Source organism: Patiria miniata, unplaced genomic scaffold, assembly GCF_015706575.1.
Source record: "Patiria miniata isolate m_02_andy unplaced genomic scaffold, ASM1570657v1 HiC_scaffold_2, whole genome shotgun sequence".
Taxonomy (NCBI): domain Eukaryota; kingdom Metazoa; phylum Echinodermata; class Asteroidea; order Valvatida; family Asterinidae; genus Patiria; species Patiria miniata.
In genome coordinates this window covers 4,822,050-4,845,265 of record NW_024037058.1, presented here as the reverse complement: position 1 = coordinate 4,845,265, position 23,216 = coordinate 4,822,050, and the positions used below count along the sequence as shown (strand labels likewise).

The 23,216-nt window shown below is 38.5% G+C and overlaps 1 protein-coding gene across 1 annotated transcript in view; it reads right to left on the bottom strand.

Moving 5' to 3' along the window:
- Positions 1-1,312: 1,312 nt before the first annotated feature.
- The window catches only part of LOC119726124 (sodium- and chloride-dependent GABA transporter 1-like), a 60,328-nt gene continuing 38,424 nt past the window's right edge, over positions 1,313-23,216 (bottom strand). The window contains exons 7-14 of the mRNA XM_038197733.1: positions 16,594-16,700; positions 9,653-9,780; positions 9,010-9,122; positions 7,533-7,673; positions 6,695-6,794; positions 5,871-5,971; positions 4,432-4,599; positions 1,313-3,035 (exon numbers count right to left, since the gene is read on the bottom strand). Of these exons, the coding sequence (XP_038053661.1) occupies positions 2,910-3,035; positions 4,432-4,599; positions 5,871-5,971; positions 6,695-6,794; positions 7,533-7,673; positions 9,010-9,122; positions 9,653-9,780; positions 16,594-16,700 (984 nt within the window). The 3' untranslated portion in view covers positions 1,313-2,909. The remainder of the gene's footprint in view (positions 3,036-4,431; positions 4,600-5,870; positions 5,972-6,694; positions 6,795-7,532; positions 7,674-9,009; positions 9,123-9,652; positions 9,781-16,593; positions 16,701-23,216) is intronic.

The window sequence follows — 23,216 nt, the reverse complement described above, 5'->3', positions numbered from 1 at the left end:
ACCAGTCTCAATGTATAGTTGTACACTGATCATTACTGGTTCTCATTTGCTTTTTTGCTTAATACATAAATTTGCTGAGAAATATTTTCTGCTGAGCACAGCTCTATGAAATTTCAACATCACTGGAGAGCTTGTGCACAATAATTCTCGCAGGCAGGGAAACCATATTATTGACTAGGCTTTAGAGAGCATGGGTTCACGTTATAGAAAACGCGCTGCGTTAATCCATATTTAATCCCACAATGGGTAATCCCTGGTTACACATCTGTAGACACCTCCTCTGGCAAGGATATACCAGTCAATGCGTCTTCAAAGCATGTGCGATTTGGAGGTCAACTGTTTGTACAGCGGCACATCTCTGTTTGGGTGTGCAAAAAGTGAAGTCTCTAAAAAATGAAACTGGAAGCTTTTCATATGCAATCCACACAGCAGTGTAGATTCTGCAAAATAGTTTAAGCGCGGCTTAACCTCGCCCGCTACGCGGGTGGAGGTGGCTTCGCCGCCCATTGCCTGCTTCGTGGGCAAGAGGCAGCTTCATCGCCAGATAAGCAGTCTAGAGGCTTTGCTGCCTGTCGACCGCTTTGCTGTCGAGAGCAGCTTCACAACTGGTAAACAACTCATGAACACACACCCATGTTTATATTACATACCTAGTGTGGACATTCCTTTGTTTTCGTGTAGTTAAGCAAAACCTCTGAAAAACTCATTTTACTCACACTATGGAAACACTTTCAACCCATTTTCTTTTCTTTCTATGACTCCCTTGAGTGTTTCTCTTCATTTTGTAACGGATAAACCTAACCCCAAAATGCCTCTAAACCTGTTTTCCAGAGAGGGGAAACCTTGTGTGGACGTGTGCAAGTCCACACAACGTTGCTGCTACCTGGTTTATATGGATATCTTTTGTTCGGAAGTCCACACAGTGAATGTTATGCTTGTAGGAACATACACACGCATGTGTTTTACTATACCCATGGATAACAAACCCAAGTGTGTAAACACCTTCAACTTTTTAGGAAGACCTCCCATATATTTTGTACACGATGGTCAATAGTGGACCTTCGGGAAATGTGGACCCTATTGTCTTCTATTGTTCAACGTCCCCTATTGAATGCAATAACATACCCATATATACCCTTTCTTCTTTATAGTACAGCAGCGATACAATTACATGTAGGTAGGGCCAGAGTGTTACTTCACTGGGACTGCAAATAATCACTGCCAAATATGTATTGCAACATGGTTGGTGCTAGCACTCTAAGGTAGCGACTAGCGAACAAAACTTGAAAGCAATACAGCACTTCCTTGGATAATTGCTTACTGAACATAATCACTTTTGTTGTTTGGAGCTTTGTCAAGAGAATTAATGGAAAAAGATTCGATTAAACGTAATGATTATGGTTAAATATTGGTTAAATATCTATACATGTACAAATGCTTCTTGGAAAAAATAAATATAATCAGAAGTTCAAAGATTTCAAAAGATTCAATGCTTTGAATTTTTAAACTGAAGAGTGAACTTTTAAATTTTAGTTTACAGTGATTACTTATGATTCTTAGGGATAAAAATATCTACATACACGGCACCTAAACTTAAAAAAATCCCAACATGCACTCCCAAAAGTGTGTGAGGTTGATAGAGAATAAAATATTCCCAATTGAGTAACACAAGCAAGTTTTTTAATCATGATCAAGTTTAAATTGTAGATGCAGACTTATGTGAGTAAACTTTTTGAGAAAAGGAAATGGTACTTGTAAAATGTAAATATATCTGGACGACTCCGTTGAATGCATGTCGTAATAAAGTGAACTCATAAAGTAATTTCTTCCAAAGAAAATAGAGTTCCATAAATTTAAACGATTTTAAAAAGAGGCCAAAAGGTCATGTTACCTAAGTGTAAGTTTTGATGATTGTAGCAGAAACTTCAGCGAAGTTATACTACTTTTGGCACTGTAAACTAACAAAACTAGTGACTTATTGCTTTGTATTAGTATGTCAGTTCTGCAATAGGCTGGTAATGGTCCCAAAAAAAATTAAGCACTGCTCTTCATTACTGCTGGAATTAGGGCTCCAGACAAATTGAAGAACAAGGCTGACTTCAGAAAATTTCACCATTTTTTTAAGATGAAGGCAAAGTGAGAAAACCTAAAAGTTATAATTGAAACACTTTACTCCTAAAGTAATAGCGGTTCTTAAACAAAATTGTCTATAACAGAAACATACTTTTGATATTCACTTATCTATCTGACATAATAGCGAACTAAAAGGCCTTGTGGTTATCACTCGATACAAACTTTATGCTTTAAGCGAGAACTATTTGCTTACAATTAATCTAAACACCAGCATTTTTACATGAACATGATTCTAATGCGCATGCACATGAGAAGTTTAAGGAAGCTCTAATTACCGCAATGATCATATGTAAACTATTCACATGTAATTTGTCAATGAATTTCTGATACAGAAATAATAGAGCATTAATAAACAGCACTGGTTTGAAATCCACCTAAGAATCAAGCGTATGTACTAAAGCGTGTCAGACACGTGTAAAGGTTCTATACTTTATAGAGAAGTCTGGTGATCTTGCTTGCTTCTACTGAGAAGTGCTATTATTGCTTGAGCTACAAAACGTTGATCTAAAAAACTGCTTACTTCTTGTTAAACCTATCTCTCTCTAACAAAACCAAAACACTTTCACCACCTATTTAAATTTCCGCATAAATAAAACTGAGTTTTTTTTCCAAACTGTAGCAGACAGCATTATCACGTCATATCCATGGTTCCACATTTTCAAGATATTGTACAGAAATTACGCATTTTGTTGTCATGAAGCCTTACATGGACGGAACCAGACTGTTCAGTTGAGTACAGATATACCTTGTAAGATGTGGATGTTGTCTTTTTCCCCTTACAGTTTTGCAGTCTGGGTGGCCGTTTCGTACGACGGAGGCAAGTCGTTGCTATGTTGAGGTTCGGAGAACTGCAGGCCGTAAGTTGCTTCATCGATCGATGAGCGAAAACTCAGCAGGAAACGCTGCGAGCAGGAGAAAATTATTTCCATTTGAATCAATGACGATGGGTCACATCTTAAAGATACTCATTACAAAGAAAAAAGCTGATGTGCAGCCAGTAGTGCAGGCTTTTGAGATGCAAAGTTGGAAGTTGGTCCGGATGTGAAGAAAGAGAAGAATTTTAGCCACTTCTAATAATGTGAATCTCAGATTTGCATGCAACAAAGCATCAAGTCTTTACTACAAGATCACAACCACTAGAGGGCGCTCTTCATAAATACAAGTTTTGGTGTACACCAGCCAGTGTGGTCCTGTGTACCTTTTGTGAAGTTATTGTAGGGAGAATTTCAAAATAGTCAGTTCATAGGTGTGTAATCGATTGCAAACAAAATGTGGACTTACTAAATATGGTAAATTGGGGGCAGTATTTTTAAAAAGCCAGCTTTTTCCCAACGCTGATACAAAAATACCACTTATCTTGAAAATGACAGCACAACAGGTGCCATGATTTTACAGGATGCTTTAGACTGTTATTTACTAACAGTCCAGTAAGGTAATTCATAATAATTTGGTAGTTTTGTTTTTGATGTTTGCAAATGTTGTATATTTCCTTTAAACATCCCTTATCATTTCCATATTTTCAGAAGTTTTCTGCACTTCATGATTAACATGTATCTGCTCTGAACTTAACCAATATTGACTCTGTACATTGTAACCAATGACGTCATCAAACCGGAAAAAGGGTGTACGTGTAAATAACCTGTATACTGAAATTTATCAAACCCAAAAGATGCATCATATTTTGAAAAGAAAAGAAATGGTTGAACTGGAAAGGCCGAGTTTTGTCATTCTTTTTCTGATCTGACATTAAAATATTCACAACTTAAAGGGAATATACATCATTTGCTTTTGCTGTAATTTTCAGAAATGGATGGAATTGGGGGGGTTGGAAATATATAGCAAATATAGTTACACTGACTTTTTTGAGGTTTTGGGTTAAAAAATGCTATAAAAACCAAGAAAAACAATCATTTTCCTGTAGTCTGGTTCCCTGACTCCATTGAAGAAGAAACAGAGCAGTTTACATACATTGGGGATTGTAAGGTCAGGTCAACGCTGATCGGCCGATCAGCGTTGGAAATTGATACAAAAATAGCTCTTTTCTTGAAAATGACAGTATACCAGATGCCATGATTTTACAGGATGCTTTACACTGTCATTCACTAACAGTCCAGCAAGGTATTTCAAAATGATTTGGTAGTTTTATTTTTTGATGTTTGCAAATGTTGTATTTTCCCTTTAATCGGACAAAGTGCGAGCCCAATCACCCTGCGTTTGTAACTCAACAAACGAGAATGTCTATTTTCTTTTTTGGGGGGGGGGGGGGGGGGGGGTTTAGTCCACGATCGAGATACCTACCTCCTTCAAGCTTCCCTTGGTTGTCAGCAGAGTGTGGACCGCCCCCAGTGGGATACAAGAGAAGGACATGAAGGCAACACACCAGCCGATGGCAATGGCCCAACCTGGGAACTCGTAGGTGCCATACTCCACTGGCTTGTAGTCAATGAACTGGAATATCATGATGACCTAAGAAACAGCAAAGGGGAAGGGGGAAAATCACCTCTTTACTAACGGCACGTACATACACATGCAATTTTTACTTCAATTCTTGCGGGGCATCCGGCCCCATTTGAAAATGGGGTTCCCACAGAAATCCTAAAATGAAATTTCATGACTTTTCCAGGACTTTTCCAATACAAACTTCCTACACGGTTTTGGCATCATAGGAACCTGTTTACAAGAACACTGAGCACCACAAGATAGTACAACAAAGGTGCAACAAGTATAAAGCATCAATAGGATTTGAAATTTTGATCTGGTACACGGTACCCTGTGGAGACATGTGCATAATAGGGAACAAAAGATTGCATATGTCTCCACAGAGCAATTTCTATAGGTGAATACGTCTCCACAAGGTTATCACGAAATAGATATGTGGATTTTACTCAAAAAACTAGGAATTTCCAAGGTATGTTGATTTGTCGCAAATTGAAGTATTTTAGGTAAGGGATATTAAGTCGGAATTCCAGCCCAGGAAATTAAATCGGGTTGAAAAAGGAGCATTTTGAAACTACACTTTCAAACTCTAAAATTTTAGTACACGAGAACAAAGCAATGACTCCACAAGGACACAGATTCCAGTATGTGTGCATGGTGCTAGTGTATACTAGTGAGGCTTGCGGCAACACCATGTGAAATAATCACTTTTGAGAAGTATGGTTCTGAAAGAGCCGGTTGGTTGTGTAACTCGCCGTTCCGATCAGCATGCTCTGATCCGATCAGTATGTTCTGATCCAATCACTATGCTCCGAGCGTCGAGTTTCACAACCAACTGGTTCCTTTCAGAACCACACTTCTTTCTTCTCAAAGGAGATTATTCCACATGGTGTTACCGCAAACCTCACAAGTAAATATAAAGCATACATGCACAAAGTGGAAGTACAGTAAACTCAAATGCAAACGGGAAGACTGCCAAATAGTACGCACCATCACATATGGGTTGTGCAGGATCCCATGCCTGTTTTTTTTATTAAATGGAATATCAACTTTCCATGACTCCTTGTAAAATAACAAACTTCCATGACTTTTCCATGACTTCCCATGATAGCTATTCCCAGGACTTTCCAGGATCTTTCCAGGGCTGTGGGAACCCCACAGTTTTCTCAATCGCGAGTTTATGTACATAGTCAAAACTTGACAGCATGGTATCTGCTGTGTAGGCAGGGGATAGATAAAAGGTTTGATTTTGTTAAAACTCCTTGTTCAACTGTAGAGGGCAGCATACTGTTTTGTCTTACCAGGATGAGTGCAGGGGACAGGAATACCCAACAGATAACAAAGATAATGTTAGGTGCAGTTCCAGTCATCTCCTTCATGTTACGAGCCAATCTCTTGGCACCTGAAAACAAACATTCAAAATGTAATTTCACATTATTGAAAGGGCAGCTATTAATTTTTTTTTAAAATATGGCTGATGCAGTGGAGGGGGCTAATTTGTTTGGTTGGATAAACTCCTTTGTACATGTATTTGCCAAAACAAAATAGAGCCCTCCTATGCGCCGACCGCTATATCTCAAACGGGCTAATGAGTTAGTGACAGTGTTGTAGTACTCGTACTCGGTACTCGCACTCGAGTACTACTCGAGTACTTTTTTTAGACTACTCGTACTCGTACTCGTACTCGAATGTCGAAGTACTCGTACTCGACATGACGGTACTTTTATTGGGCAGCAATGTACTCGTACTCGACATGTCGAAATTGTACTCGATCATCAAAGTACTCATACTCGAATAGCAGTATTCGGGGGGAAAATGGTATAGCTTATGACTTTATAACTACGACCTTATTTTATCGATACTTTCAGTTTAAATGGTTGATTGGCTTGTGAAGAAATCAAAGTTTCCTGATTTTTCTCTGTGCACGTCCAGACAAACACATTTAACAGCTAGCCGTGAGTGGGTCTGTATATCTGTCTGACTGGGCCTGGGGCCAATTACGCACAATGAACCATTTGCCATATGGCCGTATTCGGAAATGAAGTACTCGTACTCGTATTTAGAATACAAGTACTTGTACTCGGAATACAAGTACTCGTACTAGTGGCCCCCCCAGAATCCTCACCGTAAAACCAGGCAACAGATGTGACCTCAAAGATGGCAATGAAGAAGAGAGACACAATTGCATTGTACCAATCGAGGATCTGGAAGACATACATTCCACCCTGCAAGAGACAGTACCATGCATATATGGGTCAGCCATTTGTGAAAAACCACCTCTCTTCCCTAATTGATTTTTTCCCCCAATTTTATTTAAGATTAACATTAAGATTGAGCCATTTTAAAAAGTAAACATGAAGTAGTAAGTGCTCTGCATACAGTATTCATTTAGATATCTCTGATATTTTGAACACTTGAAGAGTTTCTTTATATACCTCAGAAACATCAAAAATTCTGAGCAAAAACAGTGGAATTATCTGTAATGATTTTGAAACCTCTTTGAGGTTTTGGGTAATACCTCAAAATTCAGTAGCCAAACCTCAGAAACCTCTACTGAAGTGAAGCCTTTAGATACCTCCAAAATACGAGTAAACCTCATAGGTTCAAAGTGAGGTTTTTGGAAATACGTCATAAATCAGTTTAGAGCCAAACCTCAGAACCCCTATTGAAGTATACCCTCAGGTATATGTACATCAAAGATTGGCGTAAAAGCTCAAAAGGTTTGAGCGAAATCTCAAAAACCTCTAGTTGGAGGAGCGCCTCTGAATCATCCATGAAAGTAAATCCTCAGATGTCTAAGTTTTTCAGTAAAACCTCACATATCCTCCTCGCAGGGCTTCAGAGTAAAACATTTTCCAAGGTACAGGAACTTTAGGTATGTACAGAAATTCTTGTACGCCTGCCATAACCCCCTTTCAGATTGTTTTCCCATTTTAAACAAAAAACTTTGAGGACCTGTTTACCTGGGTGATGTGTGGGAGGCCCAACAGGAATGATACGATGCAGATGTACAGCACCAGAACCTCGCGGCGGTTGAAGTAAAAGCGACGCAGCTTGGGCAGGCCATCCGAAAACGTAGCAATGACAACCTTCACCATGGCAAACTGTACAGTAAGAATGAAGGGATTATTGTAGTAAGATCAATATTTTTTTAGCAAGGTTGCCGAGTAAATGGGCAAATAAAAAAGAGGCTACAACTTTGCCTTACTTATAACCAAACCGCCCTGAATCCTTCAAAATCCTCTTTGCCAAAGTGGCAAAGAAATTTGGAGGATTGAGGTTACATGGCAAAAGTTCGTTACTGATTTTGTAGGATGCACTTTGTCAAGGTCTTAGGCCGGACCTTGTGTTGTTTTTGCTCAGCCATGCATAAATGTAGGCCTGGATTAGGCTTGAAATCCTCTGTACTGCTCCAGGATGGCACTGGCCAAGCCTCAACATATTGACAGTCACTGCCGCAGGATTTTGCAGGATTCAGGCATTGGTCACCCCGCCCTCCACGGACCATATTCAAGAAATATTGGAGTATTTTCAAGGATTGAGGCTACATCCTAGCAAAAAGGCCTATGGAGTTAGGGTTAAAGCAGTTTTGATAACCTAAACCAAGCTGCCTAACTGAAAATTGAAAGCTAAGTAAGGGCAATGCTCTTTGAGAAAACTATGTTGAAGACTTTAAGTTTGCATGGTGGGGCACAAATTTCCAAGTGAAAACTTGTCAACTTTTTCCGAACATGAACGGATCACACTAAAACTGGCTTCTTATTTTGTTTGCGGAATTAGTCTATACTCAAGAGTCAAGTAGACCCATAGAGCTATATTAAATTACTAGAGCGCTAACTTCGTGTACAAAGTAATGCCTGCTGGGCGCATCCATGTTTGTGCACAAACCTAGGGAGACCTAGAAATTTTGAACGGCTTTTGTACGGCTATTTGCATATCTGCGTTTGTATTTCATACCGGTGCGTTATCGAAGCCAATACGCCCAAAACCGAAACGCACGATCAGCAAATGAGCGTGTCATTTTGCTCTCTACGCAAACAGCGCAATGCGTGCGCGTATTCCCTGCAGATGCTGTTTGCTGTCACGTTTTTTGAACTGTCAATTATGCGCTTAAGTTGTTTGCGTACATTCTACTTGCGCGTTGCATGTAGAGAACACTTTCAAAATTCAATCAATCTAATTTCATTATGTTCTACAAACACGCATATGAATTCAAAATGTCTGCGCCCAGGACGGCTTCAAAGCATCTCCGCGCGCAGAATGACGAGTTAGCGCTCTAGTAATTTAATATAGCTCTATGAGTAGACCTTACTGCTAAATTGGCTTTTGAGGTCTACAAAAAAATGCCAATGCATTACGCATACTGTGTCACATTTTGGGAAAGCAACAGTGCGTGTAAATCACCCAGAGGCTGCAGAATGAAATAACACAAACACCAACCTGGCTGTCGACTCCAAGACAGAACAGCATGATGAAGAAGAGAATGGACCAGAGCTGCGGGGCTGGCATGGTGCTGAAGATGGCTGGATACACCACAAACACCAGACCAGGGCCTGAAAAGTCATACAGAAATGCATGCAGATATGACGATCCTCACTGCCAGGCGGATAAATGACGGATCACATGCAGACAAAAACATCTGTACATATCTTTTACATTGCAGCTACCTCCGAGTTGCATACTTTTGTTCAACAGGGATACTCATGAGCAGAAATCTTGGGCACTCATTGTTACTGAGTTACTAACAATTGCTGACAAGATGGTGGCTGAGTGTTGCAGGGCTTTTGCCACGAAAGGATTCGCAACAATAACTTTAAACCCTTACACTTTTTTGTCCTCTTAACAATTTGGAGTTTTTGTAGGATTAAAGAAGGTAATGCTAAGCCAGACAGAGAACCTAATAAATTAAATGCTAGTCCAGTGCAACAGAAAAAAGTCAAACTGTTAAAAGAAAACAACAAGAAAGACCAGACCAAAACCTTACAAGTTTGAGACCAAGTCAAGACAGAGAGTGCAAAAATGGGTCTTGAGATTGGTCGAGACAGAGACCGGACTCGAGAACTCCAACCCTGTGAAAAATTACCTTGCTTGATGACCTTGCCCACATCATCTTCACCTTGAACGTGAGCAATGAAACCGATGGCAGAGAAGATGGTGACAGCGGCAAACAGGCTGGTCAAGCTATTGGTCAGAGTGATGCTGAACGTATCCCTACGCAGAAAACGATAATGAAAACAACTTTTTAAAAAGAGTTGAACACGGAAATTGACTGGAGTGGGGTTTGAACCTGGGAACTCTGGATTGCCGTTCCGGTGCTCAACCACCTGAGCTTCATGTATCCAGCCCTATGCTGGCTGTTCCCCTTTTTGTCTAAGTCTTTGTTCAAAGCATGCAACTCAGAAGCCATGAACTTGTTATATGGTATAAGTTTCAAGTTATAAGTATCAAGGGATCATGCCCGAAGTCACAATGCTAACATAAAATTTACAATGCTGCTCTGGTAAACAGAAAATAAATGCAATATTGTGATATTTTGAAAAAACTATTGTTGGATTGGGAACACTGTGTGGCCGTTTCTGAAGGAATGTTTATTGATGGCTATAGAATTTGAGGAAACACTGGTAAAACCATAACCATAGCCACGTAATGTGACAATTTGTGGAACTTTGGCTATGGTTTTGACTCAAAAGTCACGTAATTTTTGTGGTCCTAGCAATTGCAAAGGTTTAGGTTTCAGCTTTGGAATGGAGTTGGAAGCTCTCAACGTTTGAAGAAATGGAAATAAGAAAAATCTACAAACGTTTCAGAAACAGTGATAATGGATAAAAAGATTTTATGTCCACAGTCGTGTACAAAACTGATGGTGTTTATGACGCTTGCATTTGCCAATGACGTTTGCAATCCGGAAAGGTTAACTTTTTATTGGTGTAATTTCCTATTGACAGGAACACATTTTCTTGCATCAAGTATTGATAAATACAAACACCTCTGAAATATTATTCATATATTTTTCATTTCAGCACCATTTGTAGGTTTTTTTTCCTATTTCTGTTTGAGAATCTTTAATGGCTCTGGAGTTGTAAATTGGGAGTCGAGTATTTTTCAAAACTTTCAAATTGTTAGTTATCTGTGCTTGTCATAGGCTACAAATGAGAGGCTACAAATGACCCAATTCAATAAGCCATTTGCGAGTTAAATTTGAATAAAATCTGGAACGCTGACTTAATCCAATGCTTTGCACATTTTAACTTTGCATTCTCCCGACCAAAGAGACTGTTACTACATCACGTGATTCGGGCCAAGCCTTATGCTAGCAACACCCAGCTCTGGCATGGTCTGGTGTCTTTGTGCCATTCTCACCCATTGTGAGCGATGTATTGATGCTGAGCGTCTCTTACGTAACTATGCAAGAGCTTGCCCCGAATCATGTGATTAGCAACAGTGTCTTTGGTCTGGAGAATTCAAAGTTAAAATGTGCCAAGCATTCTGAGCAAGTCAGTGTACCAGATGTTATTGAAATGTAAATCCCAAAGGGTATAGGTTACTCGCAAATGGCTTATTGTTACGGTATGTCGATCATTTACAGTGAAGGGGGGATTTATTCCCATACTTCCAAAGCAAAGAACTTCACAACTCAAGACCATCCCTTCATCAACCCCCCCCCCAAAAAAAGCAATCTAGTTTCGCCTCAAGCCTGACCTACTCCCCATCTTTAATCTTTATCTGTCGGATCTTTGCAAGTGCAAAACAAATTCATATCTTATGATAAACGCTGCTGTTTGTTTAACCTGGTTTGATCTTTGTACTTTGTAAATGTACACAGTCAAGTGGCAACGATAAAGTTTGGTTTCCAACAATAACAACAAAACTCTAGAAGATTTTTAACCATCGGTATGAATTTTACATTAACTTGTCAACATTAGGCTCCACAAATGTTGGAGATTATTTTCTAGATTGACGAAACCGAGTTTATCAAGCAGCCTTAACCCATGACCCCAAAGCTTAAAAAGTGATTACTATGCAACTTAATAAACTCTGTAAATATTATGTCTTCATCGGTTTCGAAAGACTGTTGTGCCATTTTGCTATGTGCCAATATTCACCTACATGCGAATTCCCCTCATGCAAAGTTGCTATAGTTTTGTGAACTTTGCACAATGTGTCAACTGTGCGCAGCCAATGATGTCTTTCACTGGCTCTTGTGAGCAGACCAAACAGCCCCCTCTGTAGTTTATGCACTGGGTTCATTGCGTCAGCATACCATACACAATAAAATACAATGTAGTATGGTTTGAAAAGATGCCTTGAAGGCCTGATGACATGCACCATTTCAACTTTATATTCAATGCTGTGTTATAACTTGCTCCAAAATATTTGAATGCCCTTTGTGGAGTTAAGTTCCTAACTCAATTGTGTCCATTAAGGTCAACAATTGTCTTTATACTTTAGGTATCAGTCACAGGTCAGGTGGCCAACACTATTTCATACCTTGGACAGGTTAAGATTTCTGTTTTGCTGTTGGGGGGGGGGGGGCATTTTATTTCAGAGTTGCCCTTCCAGTGACCCATCACTGTTATCGAGCCGCTAACTAGTATGGTCAACTGACCATGGATAAACAAGGAACCCACCTTTGTATTTTGACCTCCAGGCTATGGCCATGGAATACCATACAGCACAGTGATGCTTAATAATAGCCTGACCTCCAGACACTGTTCAGTTTCAATTTTTTTTTACATGTTTGAGTAATCTGCCTCAACATCAAGATTTTTTACCTTTCTAACTGTTTTCATACTTGCTGAACCCTGTATTATCCTTATTGCCATTGATACGTAGGTGTTAAAAAAGAGAACAGAAACCGAAATATTTATTAAAATTTAAGAGTTTAAACTTTGAAAAGAGCAAATTGTGCTGCATTTCTGTACTGCATACAACTAAGAGTTTTTAAAGCAGGCCATGCCAATTGACATTACCATGGGCGTCGCCAGGATTTTTTCTAGAGGGGGGCAAACATTTTTTTTTGCCAAAAATGCTTGCATTTCTCAACATATTCTCAATTTATCAGTTTTAGAGGGGGGCAGGGACATGTTGCCCCCCCCCCAACATTAAATTTACACCACTTTGTCTTCGCCCCTCTTTTTCTTTTATTTTTTCTCTGTTTTTTTTCTTATTCTTTTTTTTTTTTTTTTGCTTTTCCAGGGGGGGGGGGGCAAGTGCCCCCCCCCTTGCCCCCTCCTCGCTACGCCCATGGACATTACTACTTCACTTCAATATACACTGTTCATGGGTGGTTGAAAATAATAACAATAACAACATTTATGCATTATTAAAAATGACTACTTTTCCGACCCAGTCTTTAAACTGCCGTCACTAATGTTCATGGCAATTTAGTTTTTAAATTGCCGTCACCAGTTAATGTTCGATGGAAAAGAAGTCATATTGAAAATGCATACATTTCAAATGTATTTGTGATTGTTATTTTCAATCATCCATGTGCACTGTATATTGAATAGAAGTATAAAGAGAAATGTAAATTGGTAATGGTATGGTTTAAAAACCTCTGGTTTTTTTGCAGTACAGAAAGGAGCAAAGTTTGCTCTTTTCAAAGTTTTAAAGTTTAAACTGTTTATGCACAGTTTCTATGCTATAATAGCTAATACTGCACACTTGCCTGTCAGCCAGCCATTTTAAGGCTCTCTTGGCAATAAAAAGGATCAATTGAAAGATTGAGAGAAAAGTGTCTTGCTTTGGGACACAAGATGTCCTATGCTTCCTTCGCTGTAGACCAAGGCAGGAAATTCCTATTAGGCATGAATGTGACACCAGATTCACGAAACTGTGTTGATCTGTAACCTTTGTCAGAAGGGCCAACTTTATATCCGAAAAAAATTCAAGGCCACAATATGTACTTGACACAATACCCTCTCCCCATTGACATGAACCAAGGAAACCAAACTCGTATCTTGAAATTAGGTGCGTCATCAATTATCAAAGCAAGAAGGCAAGGTGGCCCTGACCTACACATCCAGGTTCTTATCACGTGTATGTTTACACACAATATTTTCCTTGGTAGGCTATTTATGTTAATTGCTAACCAATACAGCTTCCCAGATTTAAAAATTAACAAAAATTAGTGACTGATTGTACCAGGGCTGCCAACTCTTGATCTCACGGTTTTTCTCACGCCCCCAAAAAATTTAAATATATAAAACTTGAAAACGATGTTTAAATCATGATCTTTTGCTCAAACGTATTGGTAAAAGTAGTCAGAAAATTGCCTGAGGTCGCACCACAGAGCGTGCTAGAATCAAAGAAAAAATTCAGGCCCTTAAGCGGGCAAGCCGACCAGCGTTGGAAATTAATACAAAAATACCACTTTTCTTGAAAATGCAAGCACACCAGGTGCCATGATTTACAGGATGCTTTAGACTGCTATTCACTAACAGTCCAGTAAGGTATTTCATAATAATGCGGTAGTTTTGTTTTTTGATGTTTGCAAATGTTGTATACATGTATTCCCTTTAAGCGATTCTGTTGCTCTATGGAAATGAAATCAACTCCAGGTGGTATTCCCATTTTACATGTAGCACGACAAAAACAGGTTCTCAACAAAAATGTCGTGTACAAAATGTCACCGTTATGTCAAAAATGTCACAAAAATTTCACATCTTGTGTAGTGCATATGTTTTCTTTTTATGCTGATTGTGAGCAGCTGTAAAGTCAACCAACACATTACCTGCTTAAATCCATGAAAACCGGCCCATATCAACAAAGTGCGAGAGTAAAGTTTAAATTAAGCGAGAAAATTTCAAAACAGACTCACAGGGTTGTTTGACAAAGTGTGTGAATTTGTAAGATTTTGTCCACATTATATTTCCACTGAAAATTTCAGGCATCTTTTCCCTTGAAAATAGAAAATAGTCTTTCTTTTAAATTCTCATCACCACAAACTCTCACAATTTTCAAAATAGGTTCTGGACGTCAAAATACAGAAAACTAGGAATAAAGCGGGTTTTTTTTCTGTGCAGGAGTTTGCTACAGAAAAGTATTGGTATGCAAGTTATAAAAGAACATGTTATTCAAAAGTGATGGTGCGTTTACGATGTAGTTTCTGTGTGGTATCATGAAAACTTGTTAATTTTCTTAAGGGTATGCATGAAAGAGTTAATATTTCATTGGTTATATGATCTTTTAGACCCCAAAAATATGTATTCAAGGCTAGCACACAATCTATCCAGTTAACCACAGTATATTCAAATGAACAGCTGCCTACATAATCACTGTTCTGCAACAATGCACATTAATCATATGGCTTAATAAGACTAGATCTTTTGCTAATTAAGGTGACAAGCATTATGAAAATTGTCATGAAACCGTGACAGCATTTATTCGAAACTAAAAAAAAAACCAGGGCCCAATCATGGCTTTGGTTACTCTTAGCCAAAAATCTTTGTTAACTATAGTAGAAACTTCCGCTGGGTTAGACCAAAATACCAGCACTTACCAAAGTTGGGCAGAAACTCAAAAGTGTTTGTGAATCTTCAGTTGCAGTAACACATGTATGATAATCTATGGATTAACAGCTGTACAGGTGATCATAACCTGATGCAAAGTATGAATCTCACTTTAATTAAAGGGAAAATACAACATTTGCAAACATCAAAAAATAAAACTACCAAATCATTTTGAAATACCTTGCTGGACTGTTAGTGAATGACAGTGTAAAGCATCCTGTAAAATCATGGCACCTGGTATACTGTCATTTTCAAGAAAAGTGGTATTTTGTATCAATTTCCAACGCTGGTCGGCCGATCAGCGTTGGAAAAAACTGGCTTTTTTTCCAAATACTGGCCCCAATTTACCATCGCACTTGTTTGCAATCGATTACACACCTATGAACGGGTACAAGCCAGCTAGACTGGTCCCTGACCTTACAATTCCCCAATGTATGTAAACTGCTGTTTCTTCTTATATGGAGTCAGAGAACCAGACTACAGGAAAATGATTGTTTTTCTTGGTTTTTATAGCATTTTCGAACCCAAAACCTCAAAAAAGTCAGTGTAACTATATTTGCTATATATTTCCAACCCCCCAATTCCATCCATTTCTGAAAATTACAGCAAAAGCAAATGATGTATATTCCCTTTAAAGGATTTGCATCGGACATATTTTCTCCTTTAAACGATAAAGAAGTCTTGCATTTATGTGCAGATGTAGGCCCAGCTGGCAATTTCGCTAATTTGGTGGGTTTTTTTTTTTGGGGGGGGGGGGGGTGTTTACATGTAGGTCCCCACACGAGGTGGCACTTGTGAGGAAAGATGGCCAAATCTATGTATCTTGTGAAAATGCTCAGTTTGTAAACCTAAAATCTTAGTCTGGGTGCGAAGATGAATACAAAAGAGGTTTGATCAAAGCACTCTCATAAAAGGGTTGGGGAGGGGGAGGGGGAGGGAGAGTGTAGATAGGGAGGAGCGAGTTTGCACTCTTTTTAAAGGGAATATACATCATTTGCTTTTGCTGTAATTTTCAGTAATGGATGGATGGGGGGTTGGTAATATATAGCAAATATTGTTACACTGACTGTTTTGACGTTTTTGGGTTCGTAGATGCTATAAAAACCAAGAAAAACAATCATTTTTCTGTAGTCTGGTTCCCTGATTCCATTTAAGATGAAACAGAGTCATTTATAGACATTGGGGAATTGTAAGGTCAGGGATTTAGTCTAGCTGGCTTGTACCGTTCATAGGTGTGTAATCAATTGCGAACAAATGTGGACTGTGGTCAACTGAGGCCAGTATTTGAAAAAAGCCAGTTTTTTTCCAATGCTGGATGGTCGGCCAACCAGCGTTGGAAATTATACAAAAATACCACTTTTCTTGAAAATGATAGTATACCACGTGCCATGATTTTACAGGATGCTTTAGACTGTCATTCACTAACAGCAAGGTATTTCAAAATCACTAGGTAGTTTTATTTTTTGATGTTTGCAAATGTTGTATTTTCCCTTTAAGATGGATATTTTCTTACCTAAAGATCGTTTTGCTGTGGAAGTCATTGTAGCTGGAGAAGGCTATCATGGACCCAAAAGCAATGCCGATGGAGTTGAAATTCTGAGCTGCGGCTGCAACCCAAACCTAAAAAAATGCATGCGTGAAAACCAACAGAACTTGGCGTTTTAGAACATTGTTAAAAAGCTCCCCACAACCCAAAATATATTAATAAAAACACAACAAAAATGCCAATGAGATGTTGATAAAAAGAATGGTTCAAGTTAAAATTGGTTGTATTTCGTCCTTTCTTTTCCTTGAACATCAGTGGAAGCCAGAATGCCAACATCTTGGGTGTAACTAGGTCGACCTAACAATGAAACAAAGAAAATTATTATTTAAAATGTCTACTAAAAACTACTCTTCCCTTTTTGTGGGTGTTGGATATCATTTTAACATCCTAAATTGAATGCAAATCAAGAAGCACGAGGTATTTAGTTCCTTGCTCTATGGTTCAATGGATAGCCACACAGGTTGACTTGTGGTTGCTAATATTTTAAAGGGAACGTGTCAATTAGTCTTACTATGGGCATAGCATCATCATCATGAACATTCTTGTACCTGACGATGTACATGGCTACTGGTAACCAATCTCAGTAGGTTGCTTCCAGTCAGTGACTATAGACTAGCAATCAACTATAGTTTTGACAACTGTGGTTTCGAGCGAAGTTGGTCTATCTTTGGTTCATAATCACAATCTCTTCATGCTGAAACTTGCTCCAATAATTTCAATGATACACATGTACATTGCAGTTTAGGGGTGCATCCGAGTAAGTAGGCCAAAAATCCGGCTGCCGAGCTCATGAATAGAAATTATACATTCAAATTATGCTATATCAGAGAGTTTTGAGAGCCACGGAATTGGGGGACTAAGGACATAATGCACTGCACCTCTGGACTGGACTTGGGGCTACTGGACTTGGGGCTTCCAATCCTCAGCATTTTGGATGCAATTGGGTCCGAAAGTAGCTCTGTTGTGGAGGGATCCTTTTTTAAAATTGCTCTTTTCCAGTTTGGGAAATATTATTCGTGTTATGGGTGGTCTTCTTTGGGTGAGAATTTCTCAAAAATTCACTGGTCAACCCACCAAAAATTTAACGGAAATCATCACTGATCATCATTTTTTCTGGGCAGCCTGAACACATGTGAGAGTTTAGAGTATTTTTACAAGAATTTTGAAGTATAGGGATTCATCACTGGTCTCTATGGGAAATTATTTATTTGGTTGCACCCTATTTGCATGGTTAACCTTTATTTTTCGGTGACAAGATCGGGCACTTTTGGAAACTGGTTTTGACATGGTTTACAATGAGAGAACTTACATCTAATATCTCTGTTAGGAGGAATAGCGCCCTCTGTAGTTTGGGTAGAGCTCAGGAGTCAAGGTTTTGTTTCAACAAATGAGTAGCTCTTTGGTAATGTGATATGCCTTAATTGCCTAAGGGCTGTGCTATCATGCTATCACTCAACAGAATGTCCGAAGAGAGTGTCTATGTAGTCAGAATAGAGTTACCTGTGTGAATCGATGCAAAACCTCTTCGCTTCCTAAACTTTCCCAGAATTAATAGAGCACAACTGATATGATGAGCGCACTAAATGGAATTGATGGAGCTTGTCAGCAGACTTCCTGAACTCTAATAGACTCCCTCTTTGGGGAAAATAATCGGAGAGTTTCATCTCTAGTTTTTTTCTTTTTTCTTTTCTGGAAGGTGAAGATTGTTGGTTACTGTGCTGCTTGGTATACATTTGACTTTAGTTTGTTTCAATGATATCCAACACTGTGGCTATATGTATGATTTCAAGACTTGGGACATCCTCTCTTCAAGCTCCATCTTCACTCTTAACAGCTGCAGGACCTCTAACCTTTGACCTCGCTGACCTTTATGCTAATTATTGTTCTTTCGGGGAAAAGTGTTACCTTGTCTTGCTGTCTGCCAACAGATGGAAAGCATCGCCAATGCGAAAACAATTGATGGAGAGCAGTCATAAGCAATGGCAACATGAACAATGTATTACAGAGAGCAGTTACCCAAGTGTTGAGTAAGAAAATGTATTGTACAGGGTTGGACCTTAACTTTTTTTTTTCACTAGCCAGCCGGGCTACTGAAACATACTAACCTGCAGGCATTTTCACTAGCCCACATGTTTTTTTCTTATATAGTGTCTCATGAACAACAATGTGCATACATGTAAAACGTGTATCATGAGGCAATCTTGTCAGTGTTTTTAATAAACAGATCTTCTAATTTAACCCTGAACAGTTAATAAAATTAGACAAAAATATTGATACAGGTTTGCTTTCTGAATTGAATGATTTATTTCTTCCTGTCCTTTCATCTTTGCCGTAGCCCAATATGTTTTGACTCGCCAGCCGGGCTACTTAACTTAAGGAATAGCTTGACTATAGCCCGTCGCTGTTTTGACTAGCATTTGGCTAGCGGGCTACCGCTAAAGTCGAACCCTGTTAAACAAAGCATGCAAATTGGGTGTTGAACAAATAAAGAGCCATTTTAATGATGCTATCTTGAAACTTTCGGCAAGCTTTTTACAAAATAAAGGATTATGGCGAAGGTTATTCACTAGGTTTGTACACAACTGTAAAAATGTTACACATGCTTATAAAACTTAGACCTGTACATACGTGTGTGTACGGGGGACCATAGTGTTATCTTCACAAGTTATAAGGAATGGCATTTGTTGGAGGAACAGTAAATACTGGGCATTAATTAAAAAAAGAATAAGAACAAAGAAATCGAAGAACACAAACAAACAAACAAAAGGAAAAGAAATGATCTGTTTTAGGGTTTATTAGTACACTCAAGACGCACACAGGCCTGATTTCTCTAGCGCAGAAGCGAGTTGCCAAAAAAAAAATGATTTCACCGACCGCAACTACAAACTTTCATGGGTTGTTAATGATTAAAATATGTCAATATGGCAATATTTGCCGACTGAGGGACCATGCCACTATTAACTGGCAGACACATATCAAAATCAAACTGAGTCTTTAGACCGCAAAGCATGCTATAAATTATTCAACAACATGCATGTGAAAGTCAATTTCAGGTCCAATGCTCATAAATGAAAATCAATGCAATCAATGTAAATAAAATATTAAACAGAAACAAAATAGATACATTTGAACACAAGGCTATTTAGACACACACACACACGCATGCAGAGAAAACAAACGCAAACTGGAAAGGAAAAGGTACATGTAATATGAAGAAAGGAAAAGAAGTGTACATTTTCATGTAAGCCTTAGCATGTAGCTGATGTATTTCTGTGAGTATCGTTTACGGATATGGGTTAGTTGGAATGTTTGTCATTAAAGGGAGGAAGAAGAATATCTATGACGCATCTTCGGACTGTCAACTCGTTGCCACTCTCACAATACGAGATGACCTGTGAAGGTTTGTGAGTTTGTCGCAGTGCTGTAGGCACAGACCATCACTAGTCAATCACAAGTCAGGTCACAAGCATGACAAGTCCATTTGGCCAAATAAATTTTAAAAAGTTTAGTGTCCCCGCCTGCTTCCTTTTTGGAGGACGCCTCCTTTTTTTCTTTCTTTTTTAAACTGAAAAAAAAATACATATATATATTTTCAACAATGACATCATTTTGGCATCTTTTACTGTTGCATCTAGCCTATATAAAGCTGGTAGGTCTTTCCCGTGTCCAATGGCGGCCATTTAGAAATAAAATCAGCGGCCATCTTGAAAAATAGCCCGTTGGGCGGCCATTTTGCACACACAAAAAAACCTCCGGCTTCTTCTTTTTTTTTTCAAAAAGGCAGGATACTTAACATGTTTTTCTTTTAAATTTTGCCTTACGATTCCTCTCATTAACCCTCCTATGCAATTAATGCAAACATACATTCTGTGCCAAGTTGTCCTTCCAGTCAGAATCAATCAAGTCACTGTTTTCAACCCTCACAAACTCCCAGCACACATAAAATCAGGATTGACTGCCCAGGACTGCTCAAGTAACTTGATACAGCTATGCTTTGACTCCAGGAGAGTGATAACACAGCTGTGACCACAACTTGCCTGCTTTGTCTGTTGACCCGGTTTGACTCGACAAAGTACTTGCTTGACATAATGATCTGACTGCTGGTGATCAGCCTTGGTTAGAAGTATAGCAGTGGAAGTGAGTTTGCCTGCCTGTGACTGCTTAAATAGCAGGCAATGGCTTAAATCACATATCAATTCACAAATTCGATCACAAGTATATAACAGGGATGAACAGTAAATGACAAGAATGCCATTGTCACAATTCATTTGAATAGCTTGTGGCTTGATTTCTGACTGGATGTTTGTAAATGACTTGTGATGGACTTGTGATGGACTTGTGATGGCCTTAACTGCATACTGGTACTGGTTTTTGGTGTGGTTGTAATGTAAAGGGGAAAAAAGAACACTATCAACACAACGAAACAAAACAAACCTGCTCACTGGCATACATTACAATTGTCATTGGTATGAAAGCAGTAAGGTCATCGTCAAATTACTATTATCATCAATTGGCGCACCTACACGTAACTTAACAACAGTGGTTTGGGCTTGATGCACGAGTGCTCCCTCAACAGTACGAGCATAAACAGACCACCTTATTTGAAGGACCACTGGGTGCCATAGCCTAAATGATGCATGCCATACCGATGAATGTAATTATATGAACAGGGAACCAGGGAACAAAATGTCCTTCTTCACATGCTGTGAAGAGTTTGAGAAGAGTGCCCTCTTGGTGCATGTATGGAATCCATTACAATAAGGTTTGAGGCTAGAATGTAGTGGACTGCATCATTTAAAGACCCCCCCCCCTCCACTGAAAAAAGGTGGTAAACACCATACATCATTCTTGTTTTAACGACCCTAATTTGCTAGATCTGTTCTATTCTGGATATTTGGACATTGGGACTCCGTGTGTAATGCACTTAATAAGAACGGTTTATTATTACTATTATTTTTATGCTTGTATACATATTTGGTTTGAGAGAACCATTTTCGAATTTGGTGATTGTGGGAAAATTCTTCAGAAACTTCAGAAATGTCAAACTTTTTTTTAAGGCGGGGAAATGAATATAGAAACAAATTGCAACCAAGTATCAGAAATGCTTAAAAAAGTACCCACCTCTTTTCCATAATAAAAATGGAAAGCAAAATCCCTAAAATGGAAAAAGCACAGCTGCAGGCACAAAGCAGCCATTTATGCACCTCAAAACTTTTTTTGAAAAAAAAAGAGCTTCTTAAAAAGGAGGGGCACATGCACCATGCCAAGTGGTGGAAATAGGGGACAGCTGGAAACATGTGCAAACCCAAGATGTTGGCACTTTTGGAATGTGTCCTTTGGCTTCAATTTTGATGCAACTTGAAAAAGAAAACTCTTGTTGCATTGACAATATTATCCTATTTTTGCACAGTGCTTTACAGTTGGTTTTGATAACAACTTGTTTATTGGAACCCTTTCTAGTCTCCTTTTTGAAGATAACTTTTAGAAAATAATATAACGTAGGTTTAAATCCATGTATGCTAAAAAAAACCCCCCAGAACTATAACTTCTGATATTTTGTTCTCAAAAGTGTAAACATCAAATTCAGAAATGAAGGACCAAGCTGGATCTGAAAAATAAATAAATCTATCGTTCCTGTGGAAACAAAATCAATGCGTAACGATATGAACTGAGTTTACTTCTAGATTTTCAAATCAAAATTTAAAAAATGATGGATGTCTTATCTGGCTTTTCGAGGTAAAATGTAGGGACTAACATGAGAAACCCAGGGACCTGAAAAATGTATAAAATTATACCAATGGTTGGGTAATAAAGGGTGATCCTATGAAATTAAGGAACTTTTGCATGACTGAACTGAAAGGCTAAGCCGAGGTGAAAAGAGCAGAAACTGACTGACTTGAAGTATGATGTACTTTTCTTTTTTTCCCCACCTAATAAATTATGCAAAGAAACTGATGTTACAGTAACAAATTCAGTGAAGAAAAGGTTAAATAATGCTTACCTGGACCCAAGTCGGACGTCAGAATTAGCTTTAGTTTTAGTTTTGGTTTAGCTTTCAGTTTTAAATTAACTAACTAGTTTATGAAAGATTAATACAGGTAAATATAAAATTAGGTTTGATTGAAAAAACTTACTCGAATTTTATCTATTTTATATTTCCCAGCTGCTAACTTGGTACTTGATTTGCTACCAAAAGGAACTGCTGCATTTTATGTAAAATCTCAACTTCAAAAAATTAACAAATTAATTAAATTTCAACTGTTAAAAAAATGGGATAAAAATTATGCTTGTAAATTATATTGAAATTTTAGGGGGAAAAGATATGAAGCATCATATATCAGGGGTGTGAGTGACCACTGATAAAAATAGCTGAAAACAGCTGAAAAAGGTGTAAAAAAGCTGAAATTTGGAAATCTCCTATACTTTTGTACACAGCAAGTGAGAGAAAAAAGCAGAAATCCAAAATAAAAAAAGCTGAAATCAGCTTTAAAGCTGAGATTTCACACCCCTGATATATGTTGTGTTGTGTTGTTCATATGTTTCTCTGAGTTCTTCCCATCTTACAGTTTTCCCCCTAGATTTGTCCAGAT